The following is a 16,584-nucleotide window of genomic DNA, read 5'->3' on the forward strand; positions in this document are numbered from 1 at the left end:
ACGGGCAGGTGGGCCACTACGGGCAGGTGGGCCACTACGGGCAGGTGGGCCACTACGGGCAGGTGGGCCACTACTGGCAGGTGGGCCACTACGGGCAGGTGGGCCACTACTGGCAGGTGGGCCACTACTGGCAGGTGGGCCACTACGGGCAGGTGGGCCACTACTGGCAGGTGGGCCACTACGGGCAGGTGGGCCACTACTGGCAGGTGGGCCACTACGGGCAGGTGGGCCACTACGGGCAGGTGGGCCACTACTGGCAGGTGGGCCACTACGGGCAGGTGGGCCACTACTGGCAGGTGGGCCACTACGGGCAGGTGGGCCACTACGGGCAGGTGGGCCACTACGGGCAGGTGGGCCACTACGGGCAGGTGGGCCACTACTGGCAGGTGGGCCACTACGGGCAGGTGGGCCACTATTGGCAGGTGGGCCACTACGGGCAGGTGGGCCACCGCCCTGGATGACGGCGCCACAACGGGGCTCCAGGCCGGATGTACTTTGCAGTTACTGCGGACTGAGTGAACACCGCGGCCGTGGACCAGGCACTTCACTCAGCGGCCGTGGACCAGGCACTTCACTCAGCGGCCGTGGACCAGGCACTTCACTCAGCGGCCGTGGACCAGGCACTTCACTCAGCGGCCGTGGACCAGGCACTTCACTCAGCGGCCGTGGACCAGGCACTTCACTCAGCGGCCGTGGACCAGGCACTTCACTCAGCGGCCGTGGACCAGGCACTTCACTCAGCGGCCGTGGACCAGGCACTTCACTCAGCGGCCGTGGACCAGGCACTTCACTCAGCGGCCGTGGACCAGGCACTTCACTCAGCGGCCGTGGACCAGGCAGTTCACTCAGCGGCCGTGGACCAGGCACTTCACTCAGCGGCCGTGGACCAGGCAGCTCACTCAGCGGCCGTGGACCAGGCACTTCACTCAGCGGCCGTGGACCAGGCAGTTCACTCAGCGGCCGTGGACCAGGCAGTTCACTCAGCGGCCGTGGACCAGGCAGTTCACTCAGCGGCCGTGGACCAGGCACTTCACTCAGCGGCCGTGGACCTGGCAGTTCACTCAGCGGCCGTGGACCAGGTACTTCACTCAGCGGCCGTGGACCAGGCACTTCACTCAGCGGCCGTGGACCAGGCACTTCACTCAGCGGCCGTGGACCAGGCACTTCACTCAGCGGCCGTGGACCAGGCACTTCACTCAGCGGCCGTGGACCAGGCACTTCACTCAACGGCCGTGGACCAGGCACTTCACTCAGCGGCCGTGGACCAGGCACTTCACTCAGCGGCCGTGGACCAGGCACTTCACTCAGCGGCCGTGGACCAGGCACTTCACTCAGCGGCCACCACCACACGTCTCAGTCTGCCTTGAATGGACTCCTGTGTAACTATTTTATCAGCAGTAAACTTCAGACGGAGAAAAAATCACAAATTATCAGCTAAAGCTCCATTACTTAGGCTTAAACACGTTATTAAGCTGTAATAATTAAGCAAAGAATTTGTATATTTTAAAATATATTATTTTATTATATTTTATAAATATAAAATATTTATAAATTATATAAATTTTATAAATATAAAATATTTATAAATTATATAAATTTTATAAATATAAAATATTTTAAAGTAGGGCTTAAACATGTTATTAAGCTGTAATAATTAAGCATAGAATTTGTATATTTTAAAATATAACTAGTGGATAGAGCGCGGTGAATATCGTCTGGGACTGTCACTTTAATGGGCCAGAGTTCGAATCTACGTTGGGGTGGAGAGTGGGGAGGGGGGGAAGAGGGGCAAGCATAAGTATCTAATCCTGTTGAAAGTAATTTCCGTAGCGTAACGATGTTCCTTACTGGCTCGTTGACCCTCACCTGGCCATCACAGTGTGTGGGGGGGGGAGGGGGAGGGGGGAGGGGAGGTGGGAGGGGAGGGGGGAGGGGGAGGGGAAGAGGGGGACCCATCCTCAGCGTGGGATGCCTCGCGGCATGAGACCAAACATTTAATAATACCATATATATATATTGGTTCAAAATTAAGGCAACGTTTTATTGACGTTTTTCTATGCGTGGGTCTCGATAGGTTATAGGTAGGTTAGGTTAGGTTCGTACGTTTCTGTATAGACGAAACCGTTGCATCTTTTAACGACGTTGTGAATCGAGAGAATGTACTGGAGAATTAGCTTATGCTTCCTCAGATGTCAAGTGCTATCTCAGGTGTCAAGTGCTATCTCAGGTGTCAAGTGCTATCTCAGGTGTCAAGTGCTATCTCAGGTGTCAAGTGCTTCCTCAGGTGTCAAGTGCTACCTCAGGTGTCAAGTGCTACCTCAGGTGTCAAGTGCTATCTCAGGTGTCAAGTGCTACCTCTGGTGTAAAGGGGTACCTCAGGTGTCAAGTGTTTCCTCAAGTGTCAAGTGCTTCATCAGGTGTCAAGTGCTACTTCAGGTGTCACGTGTTTCCTCAGGTGTCAAGTGCTTCCTCAGGTGTCAAGTGCTACCTCTGGTGTCAAGTGCTATCTAAGGTGTCAAGTGCTATCTCAGGTATCAAGTGCTACCTCTCGTGTTAAGGGCTACCTCAGGTGTCAATTGCTATCTCAGGTGTCAAGTGTTTCCTCAGATGTCAAGTGCTTCCTCAGGTGTCAAGTGCTATCTCAGGTGTCAAGTGCTACCTCTGGTGTCAAGTGCTATCTCAGGTGTCAAGTGCTATCTCAGGTGTCAAGTGCTACCTCAGGTGTCAAGTGCTACCTCGGGTGTCAAGTGCTACCTCAGGTGTCAAATGTTAGGAAGTTTTCTTTTAGCGTGAGAGTAGTGGAAAAATGGAATGCATTTAAGGAGTAGGTTGTGGGAGCAATTTTTATTCATAATTTTACAACCAGGTATTATAGGGAAATAGGACCGGAGTCATTGCTGTAAACAACAGATGACTCGAAAGGCGGGATCCAAGAGTCAATGCTCGATCCTGCAGGCACAAATAGGTGAGTATACACACATGCGCACACTCACACAAATAGGTAAGTACAAATAGGTGAGTACACACACATGCCCATGATGCAGCCCATAACAACTGTCTAACTCCCAGGTACCTGTTTACTACTAGGTGAACAGGTGCATCAGGTGTAAGAAACTTTTGCCATTTGTTTCTACCTCTGCCAGGAATCGAATCCGGGCCCATAGGACAACGACCCCCCATGCGGTCGTTGGGGATCGTTGGAATGTCTATCCTATCACGGAAAAATAGACTGGGAGAACAAGGAACCACATGGAGGTGAGGAAACATGGAGAGCGAAACTGATGGAGGTGGCGACTATAAACTCTTTAAGTCAGCATGTCAAGGGACCCACGAGAATGAGAGGCAACGATGAACCAGCAAGACTCGACCTAGTATTCACTCTAAACGATTCAGACATAAGGGAAATCGGTCTTGAAGCTCCCGTGGGTACGAGTGATCACAGTGTACTGTTGTCTGAATATCTGGTCGAAGAAGGGTTAATGTACTCAAGGAAGGGACCAGAAAGCAATAGGCCGGCATTTCGGAAGGAAAATTATGAGGAGATAAAAAAAAATCCTAACTGATTTGTTATCAAAGGGTAGATAAAGATAAACTGTTTAACACGGGTGGTGCTCGAACAAGGGGACACAGGTGGAAGCTGAGTGCCAAATTGAGCCACAGAAACATTGGAAAGAACTTTTAGTGTCAGTGTCAGAGTCGTTAGAAAATGGAATGCACTAGGAAGTGATGTGGTGGAGGCTGACTCCATACACAGATATAAATATGAATATGATAGAGCCCAGTAGGCTCCGGAATCTGTACACCAGTTGATTGACAGTTAAAAGGCGGGACCAAGGAGCCAAAGCTCAACCCCCGCAAGCACAACTAGGAGAGTACACCCACACAGTGCGACACCGACAGAGACACAAAGTTCCCTCTAAACCAATAAATTTTCAAATTGCTGGAATTATGAACCTTATGTCACCCTCGCACTTGTGGGTAGGGGGGGGGGCGAGGGAGAAGGGAGAGGAAAGGGTAGGGAGAGGAGGGGAGAGGAGAAGGTAGAAGAGAAAGGGAGAGCGGAACGATGAAATTGGAGAGATAAAAGAGAAAGAGTGGCTTGGGAGAGGGGGCGGCACATATTAGAGGCGGAGAGGGTCACTGGAAGAGAGGAGGAGGACACTGTAACGTGAAGAGTGGCGGGAAGAGTGTAAACAGTGGGGAGACCAGACTGTAGAGTGGGGGAGACCTGACTGTAGAGTGGGGGAGACCAGACTGGAGAGTGGGGGAGACCAGACTGTAGAGTGGGGGAGACCAGACTGTAGAGTGGGGGAGACCAGACTGGAGAGTGGGGGAGACCAGACTGGAGAGTGGGGGAGACCAGACTGGAGAGGGGGGGAGACCAGACTGGAGAGTGGGGGAGACCAGACTGTAGAGTGGGGGAGACCAGACTGTAGAGTGGGGGGAGACCAGACTGTAGAGTGGGGGGAGACCAGACTGTTGAGTGGGGGGAGACCAGACTGTAGAGTGGGGGGAGACCAGACTGTAGAGTGGGGGGAGACCAGACTGTAGAGTGGGGGGAGACCAGACTGTAGAGTGGGGGGAGACCAGACTGTAGAGTGGGGGGAGACCAGACTGTAGAGTGGGGGGAGACCAGACTGTAGAGTGGGGGGAGACCAGACTGTAGAGTGGGGGGAGACCAGACTGTAGAGTGGGGGGAGACCAGACTGTAGAGTGGGGGGAGACCAGACTGTAGAGTGGGGGGAGACCAGACTGTAGAGTGGGGGGAGACCAGACTGTAGAGTGGGGGGAGACCAGACTGTAGAGTGGGGGAGACCAGACTGTAGAGTGGGGGGAGACCAGACTGTAGAGTAGGGGGAGACCAGACTGTAGAGTGGGGGGAGACCAGACTGTAGAGTGGGGGGAGCCCAGACTGTAGAGTGGGGGGAGACCAGACTGTAGAGTGGGGGGAGACCAGACTGTAGAGTGGGGGAGACCAGACTGTAGAGTGGGGGGAGACCAGACTGTAGAGTGGGGGGAGACCAGACTGTAGAGTGGGGGGAGACCAGACTGTAGAGTGGGGGGAGACCAGACTGTAGAGTGGGGGGAGACCAGACTGTAGAGTGGGGAGACCAGACTGTAGAGTGGGGGAGACCAGACTGTAGAGTGGGGAGACCAGACTGTAGAGTGGGGAGTTTCGGCTGTATACAGTGATCTATACCAAGGCTTTTAGATCACAGTATGCCGCGTATGTGAGCTCAGTTTCAGAGTATGCCGCCCCATCCTGGAGCCCCATCTTAACTAGACCCCTAGACCCCTAGACTTAATTTGGAGCCCCAAACTCTCTAGAAAGGAGACGAGAGAGATACCAAATAATATACACGTGGAAAATACTGGAGGGCCAGGTCCCTAATCTACACAGCAAAATAACAACGTACTGGAGTGAATGATATGGAAGAAAAGGCAGAAAAGAACCAGTGAAGAGCAGAGGTGCCATGGGCACAATCAGAGAACACTGTATAAACATCAGAGGTCCGCGGTTGTTCAACACCCTCACAGCGAGCATAAGAAATATTGCTGGAACAACCGTAGACATCTTCAAGAGGAAACTAGATTATTTTCTCAAAGGAGTGCCGTACCAACCGGGCTGTGGTAGGTATGTGGGCCTGCGGGCCGCTCCAAGCAACAGCCTGGTGGACCAAACTCTCACAAGTCAAGCCTGGCCTCGGGCCGGGCTTGGGGAGTAGAAGAACTCCCAGAACCCCATCAACCAGGTATTAAAAAGCATATAAGGAAGCACGAAAATGTACAGAAGTTCGCAACGAGAATTCCCAGAACTGCGAGGGATGAGGTACGAAGACAGACTGAAAAAGGAAGTAGAGAGGGGACATGATACAGATTTATAAAATACTTATTGGGGTTGGCAAGGTGAAAACGGAGACATGTTTCCATGAATACCAGCAGAACAAAGTAGCATGGATGGAAGCTTGAAACTCGTCTCATAGATATCTTTGACAAATGTCTTTGGGCGTAAAGGTAGTGAGTAAATGGAATGACCAAAAGCAGCAAGGCGTAGAGGCAAATTCAATTTATAACCTTAAAGGCAAGTGTGATGGGGCAATAGATCAGGAGTCGCTGCACTGGACAACCAGCGGGGGAAAGAAAAGAACGTCATCAGCGGAAAGCTGGTGATGATGAAAAAAAGAATAGAAAAGAATAGCGGGGGTCCAAGAGCTAGAGCTCAATCCCACACACACACACACAAATAGGTGAGCACAAACAGGTGAGGACGGACACACACACACACACACACAACCAAAGAGCCAGAGCTCAACCCCCGCAAGCACAACTAGGTGAGAACAAGGCTCGTGCACCCTAGTCCAAGGAGAAATGCCAAGGAAAACCTCAAGATTACTGAGGAGAGAGGAGGGGCGAGGGCGCTGGCACGCCGTAGTGCCAGCCACGCACATAGTTGAGTGAGAGGAGTAATATCGTATCTTACCAAACTTATTCAATATGTGCGATGCTTGGGCCTTGTGTCGAGGGAATGGCGACCACGCCGCCCCGGAGCCCACCAGCCTCGCAATAACCACTGGAATAACACTGCGATTTACGTCCAAAATATATCACTTGCAAAGTCTCATTCCTGTTGCCAGAGCATAAAAGGCATTCGCAAGTGCCGAACCGAAGCTTGGAAACGCCTCAGGCGCGATGAACGCCGCTATTATCTGCGAGGAACCCTCCCGATGTCGCTCTACTTCAGCGGTGTTCGCTAGATAACAGCGTTTAGCGCTTGCTGGGGAGGGCGGGAGGGGGTGGTGAGGGGGGGGGGGGTGGGAGGGGTGAAGTTTGTGGGCTGTGGAGAGCGGGAGGGGAGGGGGGTTTGAGGGCTGGAGGGGGTGGGATTGGTGTGTAGAGGGGTGATGGGGTGGAGATGAGCGTGGGATGGATGAGGAGGTGGAGAGTTTAAGGGGTGATGATATAATAGTGATGTTGATAACGTTAAGCGAGAACTAGGTCTATAACTAGATACTGAAACCGGTTATGTTAGGGATCACTCGTGTAGTGTGTGTGTGATGGTGATGTTCACCTGGTGTGTGTGTGGTGTTGTTCACCTGGTGTGTGTGATGGTGATGTTCACCTGGTGTGTGTGATGGTGATGTTCACCTGGTGTGTGTGATGGTGATGTTCACCTGGTGTGTGTGTGTGATGGTGATGTTCACCTGGTGTGTGTGATGGTGATGTTCACCTGGTGTGTGTGATGGTGATGTTCACCTGGTGTGTGTGATGGTGATGTTCACCTGGTGTGTGTGTGGTGTTGTTCACCTGGTGTGTGTGATGGTGATGTTCACCTGGTGTGTGTGTGTTGTTCACCTGGTGTGTGTGTGTTGTTCACCTGGTGTGTGTGTGTTGTTCACCTGGTGTGTGTGTGTTGTTCACCTGGTGTGTGTGATGGTGATGTTCACCTGGTGTGTGTGTGGTGTTGTTCACCATTGTGGTAGTAATGTCAGCCAGCAGGCGCGCCACGGAGGGTAGACCTTGGAGTAGATAACTCAGGGAGGGAGAGTAGATAGTGTTGGGTTAATGAGGCTAGCGAGAGGAAGGAGATAAGGACACCTCATTTTCTTCAAATTTATGAGAATGAGCCCAGACGACACGCCAGGAGGGTGGAAATAGCTACATGTAGCTACTCTATTCTTCTGAGGTATAATTTATTGTCTCAATAAATTAATGAAGTTGAAGTTATTGAAATTATCAAGTTGAATTTGATAACACGGACCATTCTCATACCTCCATTAACACTGACACTCTCTGGACACAACCAGAACATAACCAGAGAGATCCTGCTTGACAACAAAATAATCAACAGATACTGGCTCAACTGGAGAATGAGCATAGCAGAAGCACTTCACGTCAAACACTTATCTAACTATCAGCAGCTCTCTACTACCTCGTTCCGTCCGTCATTCAGCATGACAAGAGAACTGCCGCTTCAAGCCCCTCCCACGACCCCATCCAACCATTCAGAGAGCAGTATTTGCTGCCCTACTCTTATGAGGGTGACCAACTCACACTCTCACATAGTAGTGAAGATAATGTAAGATGCAGTTAGTGACAGAGTGGAGACAAACTCTCTATATCATTCCCAAACTTATATCAACTTAAGAAATAAATTGAAGGTTTATGCTAGAATTTGTTAATCTAACCCTTTCGATCGTATTGAATGCAACATGTTCACAAGAACGACAGCTTCCAAAATATGTATATGTATATATATATATATATATATATATATATATATATATATATATATATATATATATATATATATATATATATATATATATATATATATATATGTCGTACCTAATAGCCAGAACGCACTTCTCAGCCTAATATGCAAGGCCCGATTTGCCTAATAAGCCAAGTTTTCATGAATTATTATATTTTCTCAATTTTTTTTTCTTATGAAATGATAAAGCTACCCATTTCATTATATATGAGGTCAATTTTTTTTATTGGAGTTAAAATTAACGTAGATATATGGCCGAACCTAACCAACCCTACCTAACCTAACCTAACCTATCTTTATAGGTTAGGTTAGGTTAGGTAGCCGAAAATGTTAGGTTAGGTTAGGTTAGGTAGGTTAGGTTGTCGAAAAAACATTAATTCATGAAAACTTGGCTTATTAGGCAAATCGGGCCTTGCATATTAGGCTGAGAAGTGCGTTCTGGCTATTAGGTACGACATATATATATATATATATTTATATATATATATATATATATATATATATATATATATATATATATATATATATATATATATATATATATATATATATATATATATGTCGTACCTAGTAGCCAGAACGTCGTACTCGGCCTACTATGCAAGGCCCGATTTGCCTAATAAGCCAAGTTTTCATGAATTAATTGTTTTTCGACTACCTAACCTACCTAACCTAACCTAACCTAACTTTTTCGGCTACCTAACCTAACCTAACCTGTAAAGATAGGTTAGGTTAGGTTAGGTAGGGTTGGTTAGGTTCGGTCATACATCTACATTAATTTTAACTCCAATAAAAAAAAATGTCCTCAAACATAATGAAATGGGTAGCTTTATCATTTCATAAGAAAAAAATTAGAGAAAATATATTAATTAAGGAAAACTTGGCTTATTAGGCAAATGGGACCTTGCATTTTAGGCTGAGAAGTGCGTTCTGGCTACTAGGTACGACATATATATATATATATATATATATATATATATATATATATATATATATATATATATATATATATATATATATATATATATATATATATATATATATATATATATCAGTCTTTCTTGTAAACATATGTTGTTAAATATGACCGAAAAGGTAAGACTAATAATTCTAACACAAATTTTCTCAATATTTCTTATGTTTCTTTTCACTGTCGATGGTAATTGAAAAATCAATACTCCAAAATTCATTTTTATTTCTAGTCTGACGCGACGCTTGAACTCGTTTCATAATAACTTATTACATTTTCAAAAAAATTAATTTACGCACACAACTGTAACCTGTAAACACTAAACAGAGTCAGCTAATCTGTCATACTTATTCTCGCATTTGGGTGAGGTGATATGGTGCAACAGTTTTGGATGAGGTGAACAAACTTGTGACAAACACAAGACAGAACACGGAACTATGGGTATTAATTGGATATGAGAACATAAGAATGGAAGTAACTGCAGAAGACCTATTGGCCCATACTTCCTCTTGATGCTTCTATATTGGTTCGGAGTCTTGAAGTGAGTAGAATATAGTTGTGCATTAATTGGCTGTTGATTGCTAGTGTTGACTTTTTGATGTATGTATATATATATATATATATATATATATATATATATATATATATATATATATATATATATATATATATATATAGATATATATATATATATATATATATATATATATAATAAACATTGAACAGAAAGGAACACATACGATTATTGTGTAATAAATATAGTGAGTATATTGTGTGAGAGGGAGGCCTTGCAGGTGGGGTGAGCCCCCCCACCCCCCCAGGCTGGAGGTGTTCTCTGGGGACACTCACCACAGCACAAGAAAAGCCGCCACCATGTCCCCCGTCACTAACCTCTCTCTCTCTCTCTCTCTCTCTCTCTCTCTCTCTCTCTCTCTCTCTCTCTCTCTCTCTCTCTCTCTCTCTCTCTCTCTTACTCTCTCTCTCTCTCTTACTCTCTCTCTCTCTCTCTCTCTCTCTCTCTCTCTCTCTCTCTCTCTCTGTCGATACTGTCGTATGCAACCTTTCCTAAAAAAGTCAACGACTTGTATCGAAACAAATATTTAACGTTCAAACAAATTCCTTCAATCAACATTAGGTTTCACCTGGTGTGAGCAGCGAGGGTACACGCCCGTGTTGTGGAGAGCGGCCCCGGGCGTCGCTTGGTGCTGTGGGTGACACCGGGGGTGGTGAGGCGCTCATCACACACACACACACACACACACACACACACACACACACACACACACACACACACACACACACACACACACACACACACACACACACACGCACGCACACACACACACACACACACACACACACACACACACACACACACACACACACACACACACACATTCAGTGTATTGAATTTTGAGTACCTGGTAGAGCTAGGACTTATCTCCCCCCAAAAAGAACTAGGAATCAAAAGGCTGGCATACCGAAAGGGGAATTATGAACAGATGAGAAGTTTCCTAAGTGAAATACCTTGGGACACAGACCTCAGAGACAAGTCTGTACAGGGTATGATGGACTATGTTACCCAAAAGTGTCAGGAGGCAGTAAACAGGTTCATCCCGGCCCAAAGGGAAAAATCCGAGAAGCAACAGAAGAATCCATGGTATAATAGGGCATGTATGGAAGCGAAGAAACTGAACAAAAAGGCGTGGAGGAACTTCCGGAATAACAGAACACCAGAAAGCAGAGAGAGATACCAGAGAACCAGGAATGAGTACGTCAGGGTGAGAAGAGAAGCAGAGAAAAATTTTGAAAATGATATAGCAAACAAAGCCAAGACCGAACCAAAGCTACTCCACAGTCACATCAGAAGGAAAACAACAGTGAAAGAACAGGTATTGAAACTTAGAACAGGCGAGGACAGGTATACAGAGAATGACAGAGAGGTGTGTGAGGAACTCAACAAGAGGTTCCAGGAGGTCTTCACAATAGAACAGGGTGAAGTCACTGTGTTAGGAGAAAGGGAGGTAAACCAGGCGGCCTTGGAGGAGTTCGAAATTACGAGAGAGGAGGTCAAGAGACACCTGCTGGATCTGGATGTTAGAAAGGCTGTTGGTCCAGATGGGATCTCACCATGGGTACTGGAAGAGTGTGCAGAGGCACTTTGCCTGCCACTCTCCATAGTGTATAGTAAGTCACTAGAGACGGGAGACCTACCAGAAATATGGAAGACGGCGAATGTGGTCCCAATATACAAAAAGGGCGACAGACAAGAGGCACTGAACTACAGGCCAGTGTCCTTGACTTGTATACCATGCAAGGTGATGGAGAAGATCGTGAGAAAAAACCTGGTAACACATCTGCAGAGAAGGGACTTCGTGACAAATCGCCAACATGGATTCAGGGAGGGTAAATCTTGCCTTACAGGCTTGATAGAATTCTACGATCAGGTGACACAGATTAAGCAAGAAAGAGAGGGCTGGGCGGACTGCATTTTCTTGGATTGTCGGAAAGCCTTTGACACAGTACCGCATAAGAGGCTGGTACATAAGCTGGAGAGACAGGCAGGTGTAGCTGGTAAGGTGCTCCAGTGGATAAGGGAGTATCTAAGCAATAGGAAGCAGAGAGTTACGGTGAGGGGTGAGACCTCCGATTGGCGTGAAGTCACCAGTGGAGTCCCACAGGGCTCTGTACTCGGTCCTATCTTGTTTCTGATATATGTAAATGATCTCCCGGAGGGTATCGATTCATTTCTCTCAATGTTTGCGGACGATGCTAAAATTATGAGAAGGATTAAAACAGAAGAGGACTGTTTGAGGCTTCAAGAAGACCTAGACAAGCTGAAGGAATGGTCGAACAAATGGTTGTTAGAGTTTAACCCAACCAAATGTAATGTAATGAAGATAGGTGTAGGGAGCAGGAGGCCAGATACAAGGTATCATCTGGGAGAGGAAATTCTTCAGGAGTCAGAGAAGGAAAAAGACTTGGGGGTTGATATCACGCCAGACCTGTCTCCTGCAGCACATATCAAGCGGATAACATCAGCGGCATATGCCAGGCTGGCCAACATACGAACGGCATTCAGAAACTTGTGTAAAGAATCATTCAGAACTTTGTATACCACATATGTCAGGCCAATCCTGGAGTATGCAGCCCCAGCATGGAGTCCATATCTAGTCAAGGATAAGACTAAACTGGAAAAGGTTCAAAGGTTTGCCACCAGACTAGTACCCGAGCTGAGAGGTATGAGCTACGAGGAGAGACTACGGGAATTAAACCTCACTTCGCTGGAAGACAGAAGAGTTAGGGGGGACATGATCACCACATTCAAGATTCTGAAGGGGATTGATAGGGTAGATAAAGACAGTCTATTTAACACAAGGGGCACACGTACTAGGGGACACAGGTGGAAACTGAGTGCCCAAATGAGCCACAGAGATATTAGAAAGAACTTTTTTAGTGTCAGAGTGGTTGACAAATGGAATGCATTAGGAAGTGATGTGGTGGAGGCTGACTCCATACACAGTTTCAAGTGTAGATATGACAGAGCCCGATAGGCTCATGAATCTGTACACCTGTTGATTGACGGTTGAGAGGCGGGACCAAAGAGCCAGAGCTCAACCCCCGCAAACACAACTAGGTGAGTACACACACACACACACACACACACACACACACACACACACTGAGGCTATAAGCCCCGGTGTGAGATTCTTTGATGCCGGAAACTGGTGACTTTTGTCGAACTGACCTTTGGCGTAGAGCCCTGGCCGTGCTCAGGGGCATTGTTTGGTGTAGAACCATGGCCATGTTTAGTGGTGTGGTACAGAACCCTGGCGATGTTTAGTGGTATGGTACAGAACCCTGGCGATGTTTAGAGCGTGGTACAGATCCCTGACCATGTTTTGAGCGTGGTACAGAACCCTGGCGATGTTTAGAGTGTGGTACAGAACCCTGACCATGTTTAGAGCGTGGTACAGAACCTTGGCGATGTTTAGAGTGTGGTACAGAACTCTGGCCATGTTTAGTGGTATTGTTTCGTGCAGAATCCTGGTGATGTGTGAAGGGATGTTTTATTTAACTTGGACTGGTCGGTAGAGCGACGGCCTCGTTTCTTGCGGGTCGGCGTTCAATCCCCGCGGTGCAAGTGGCACGACAGGTGACAAGCAGAAACACGGCAACACAGCAGGAGAATCGACACGTAAACCGTGAGATATGACGAGTCCAGCCACCGATAGTTAATTATGAATTGTTTTACTAATTTCTTAATAACTTAATAAAGTTACAAATCACGCATATATTTTTTTTTAATTCAATCTGCATCACTGCAGATGGGAAGTACACGAGCAAAAATACTAAACATGTCTGAAAGCAACTGCCCTTTGGGTCTAAAATTTGGAGCGTGTCTTGTGATATCCAGCCTGGCCTCGGGTTCCCCTCGTCACTACCCATCACAGTCACGCTCTTATCAAATGTACAAAGTCGGTGATGTCACAAATATATAATAATATTATATATAACTTTGTGCATAGGTTAGGTTTGGTGTTTATGTGCTTTTGCCAATTTGTATTTGCAGTAGGTGGTGCGATCCGAACACAGGAATAGAGCGAAGCAATGCCCACTGAAAAGTTTGAACGTCGTCATGTCAGAGTCGTGCGTAAACCGTTTGGCAGTTGGATTAACTAGCCTTTGGCTTGTGTTGATGAGGACGGGCTACGGAAGCTTTAGCTTCAAAATGTGATTGTTACCAACCTTTATCTTGAGGTTATCTTGAGATGATTTCGGGCCTTTTAGTGTCCCCGCGGCCCGGTCCTCGACCAGGCCTCCACCCCCAGGAAGCAGCCCGTGACAGCTGACTAACTCCCAGGTACCTATTTACTGCTAGGTAACAGGGGCATTCAGGGTGAAAGAAACTTTGCCCATTTGTTTCTGCCTCGTGCGGGAATCGAACCCGCGCCACAGAATTACGAGTCCTGCGCGCTATCCACCAGGTTACGAGGCCCCATTGGCCTCGTAGCATCATAAACATAGACCGTCATCATAAACAAAAGACAAATGCTCAATAACCATCAAACTGTTTATGAATGAAAAGACTCTTTTCACACGACTCTCGGCCGACGACGTTCCAACATTTCTCGACCAGTGCCTCGCTGACCTCTGGCCGACTCGGACCTCTATAAACTCATCAACCACATTCTGCAAATACAAATAATTGATAACAAAACCAAAAGATTTAGCCTATGCCACTGTACAAAATTATTATGTATAATAATAATCTCTCTCTGTTGGAATTGTGTGTTCTATTTTAACCAAACTTTTTCAAGTTATGAAAAATGAAGTTCGGGGAATCTTTTATAATCACAGTGAAGAATAAGTATTTTTTTGTTGACAAGTAGGAGCCACAGAACGGGTTGGCTCCATGTTGAACTGCTCGTGTACGACCCTTCACCCGGCCTGCAGGAGGGCGCTTCGTAATAAATTAGGCTCTTAAGTTAGTAAGGCTTGTTCAGCACGTCGTAGATGGACCAAAATTAATTATATTAATATGCCAAAAACTGTTAAAAATGTCATCACAGTGGCCTGAGTTTGTCTCTAACTGTTGTCTCTGCCGTTGGCTTCGTTCTTGACTCACAATCGAGGATCCCGGGTTTGATTCCTGGAGTGGGAGAAAAATAGTTGGGCACGTTTTCTTTCACCTCATGTCTTTGTTCACCTTGCAGTAAATAGGTATCCGGAAATAGGTACCCAGTGGCTTGACCGTGGTGGTTGGGGCGGAGGGGAGGGGGGGGGGCGGGGTACGAGCCTAAAGTATACACTGTGTGTACTCAACTAATTGTACTCACCTACGTGTGCTTGCGGGGGTTGAACTCTGGCTCTTTGGTCCCGCCTCTCAACTGTCAATCAACAGGTGTACAGATTCCTGAGCCTACTGGGCTCTATCATATCTACACTTGAAACTGTGTATGGAGTCAGCCTCCACCACATCACTTCCTAATGCATTCCATTTGTCAACCACTCTGACACTAAAAAAGTTCTTTTTAATATCTCTGTGGTTATTTCGGCACTCAGTTCCACCTGTGTCCCCTAGTGTGTGTACCCCAAGTGTTAAATAGCCTTTATCTACTCTGTCAATTCCTCTGAGAATCTTCTGTGTGGTGACCATGTCCCCTCTAACCCTTCTGTTTCCCAGTGACGTAAGGTTTAATTCCCGTAGTCTCTCCTCGTAGCTCATACCCCTCAGTTCGGGTACTAGTCTGGTGGCAAACCTTTAAACCTTTTCCAGTTTAGTCTTATGTTTTACTAGGTATGGACTCCATGCTGGAGCCGCATACTCCAGGATTGGTCTGACATATGTGGTATACAAAGTTCTGAAGAATTCCTTACACAAGTTTCTAAAGGCCGTTCTTATGGTAGCCAATGTGGCAAATGCCGCTGATGTTATCCTATTGATATGGGCTTCAGGGGACAGGTCTGGCGTGATATCAATCTCCCAGCTCTTTCTCTCAGACTCTTGAAGTATTTCATCCCCCAAATGATACCTTGTATCGGTCTTCATTACATTACATTTGCTTGGGTTAAACTCTAAGAACCATTTGTTCGACCATTCCTGCAGCTTGTCCAGGTCTTCTTAAAGCCTCAAGCTGTCCTCCTCTGCCCTAATCCTTCTCATAATTTTGGCGTCGTCAGCAAACATTGAGAGGAATGAGCCTGTACCTTCTGGGAGATCATTTACGTGTATCAGAAACAGGATAGGTCCGAGTACAGAGCCCTGTGGAACTCCACTGGTGACTTCACGCCAGTCTGAGGTCTCACCCCTCACTGAAACTCTCTGCTTCCTATTGCTTAGGTACTCCCTGATCCACTGGAGCGCCTTACCAGTTACTCCTGCCTGTTTCTCCAGCTTATGCATCAACCTTTTATAGGGTACTGTGTCAAAGGCTTTCCGACAATCCAAAAAATGCAGTTCGTCCATCCTTCTCTTTCTTGCTTAATCTTTGTCACCTGATCGTAGAATTCTATCAAGCCTGTAAGGCAAGATTTACCCTCCCTGAACCCATCTTGATGGGTTGTCACGAAGTCCCTTCTCTCCAGATGTGTTACTAGGTTTTTTCTTACGATCTTCTCCATTATCTTGCATGGTATACAAGTTAAGGACACTGGCCTGTAGTTCAGTGCCTCTTGTCTGTTACTCTTTTTGTATATTGGGACTACATTAGCCATCTTCCATATTTCTGGTAGGTCTCCCGTTTCCAGTGACCTACTATACACTATGGAGAATGGCAAGCAAAGTGCTCCTGCACACTCTTTCAATACCCATGGGGAGATTCCGTCTGGGCCAACAGCC

The 16,584-nt window shown here is 46.9% G+C and overlaps 1 protein-coding gene across 1 annotated transcript; it reads left to right on the forward strand.

The window, feature by feature from the left end:
- The first annotated feature begins 457 nt into the window (after positions 1-457).
- LOC123747481 (mucin-13-like) lies at positions 458-1,438 on the forward strand. The gene has a single exon (XM_045729699.2). The coding sequence runs from the start codon at positions 458-460 to the stop codon at positions 1,436-1,438; it is 981 nt and encodes a 326-aa protein (XP_045585655.2).
- Positions 1,439-16,584: the final 15,146 nt, after the last annotated feature.

The sequence above is a fragment of the Procambarus clarkii genome, chromosome 10 (genome assembly GCF_040958095.1).
Source record: "Procambarus clarkii isolate CNS0578487 chromosome 10, FALCON_Pclarkii_2.0, whole genome shotgun sequence".
NCBI classification, from domain to species: Eukaryota; Metazoa; Arthropoda; class Malacostraca; order Decapoda; family Cambaridae; genus Procambarus; species Procambarus clarkii.

Bases quoted from the DNA above. Each gene is read 5' to 3' on its own strand.
- LOC123747481 (XM_045729699.2), top strand. From the start codon at position 458: ATGACGGCGCCACAACGGGGCTCCAGGCCGGATGTACTTTGCAGTTAC.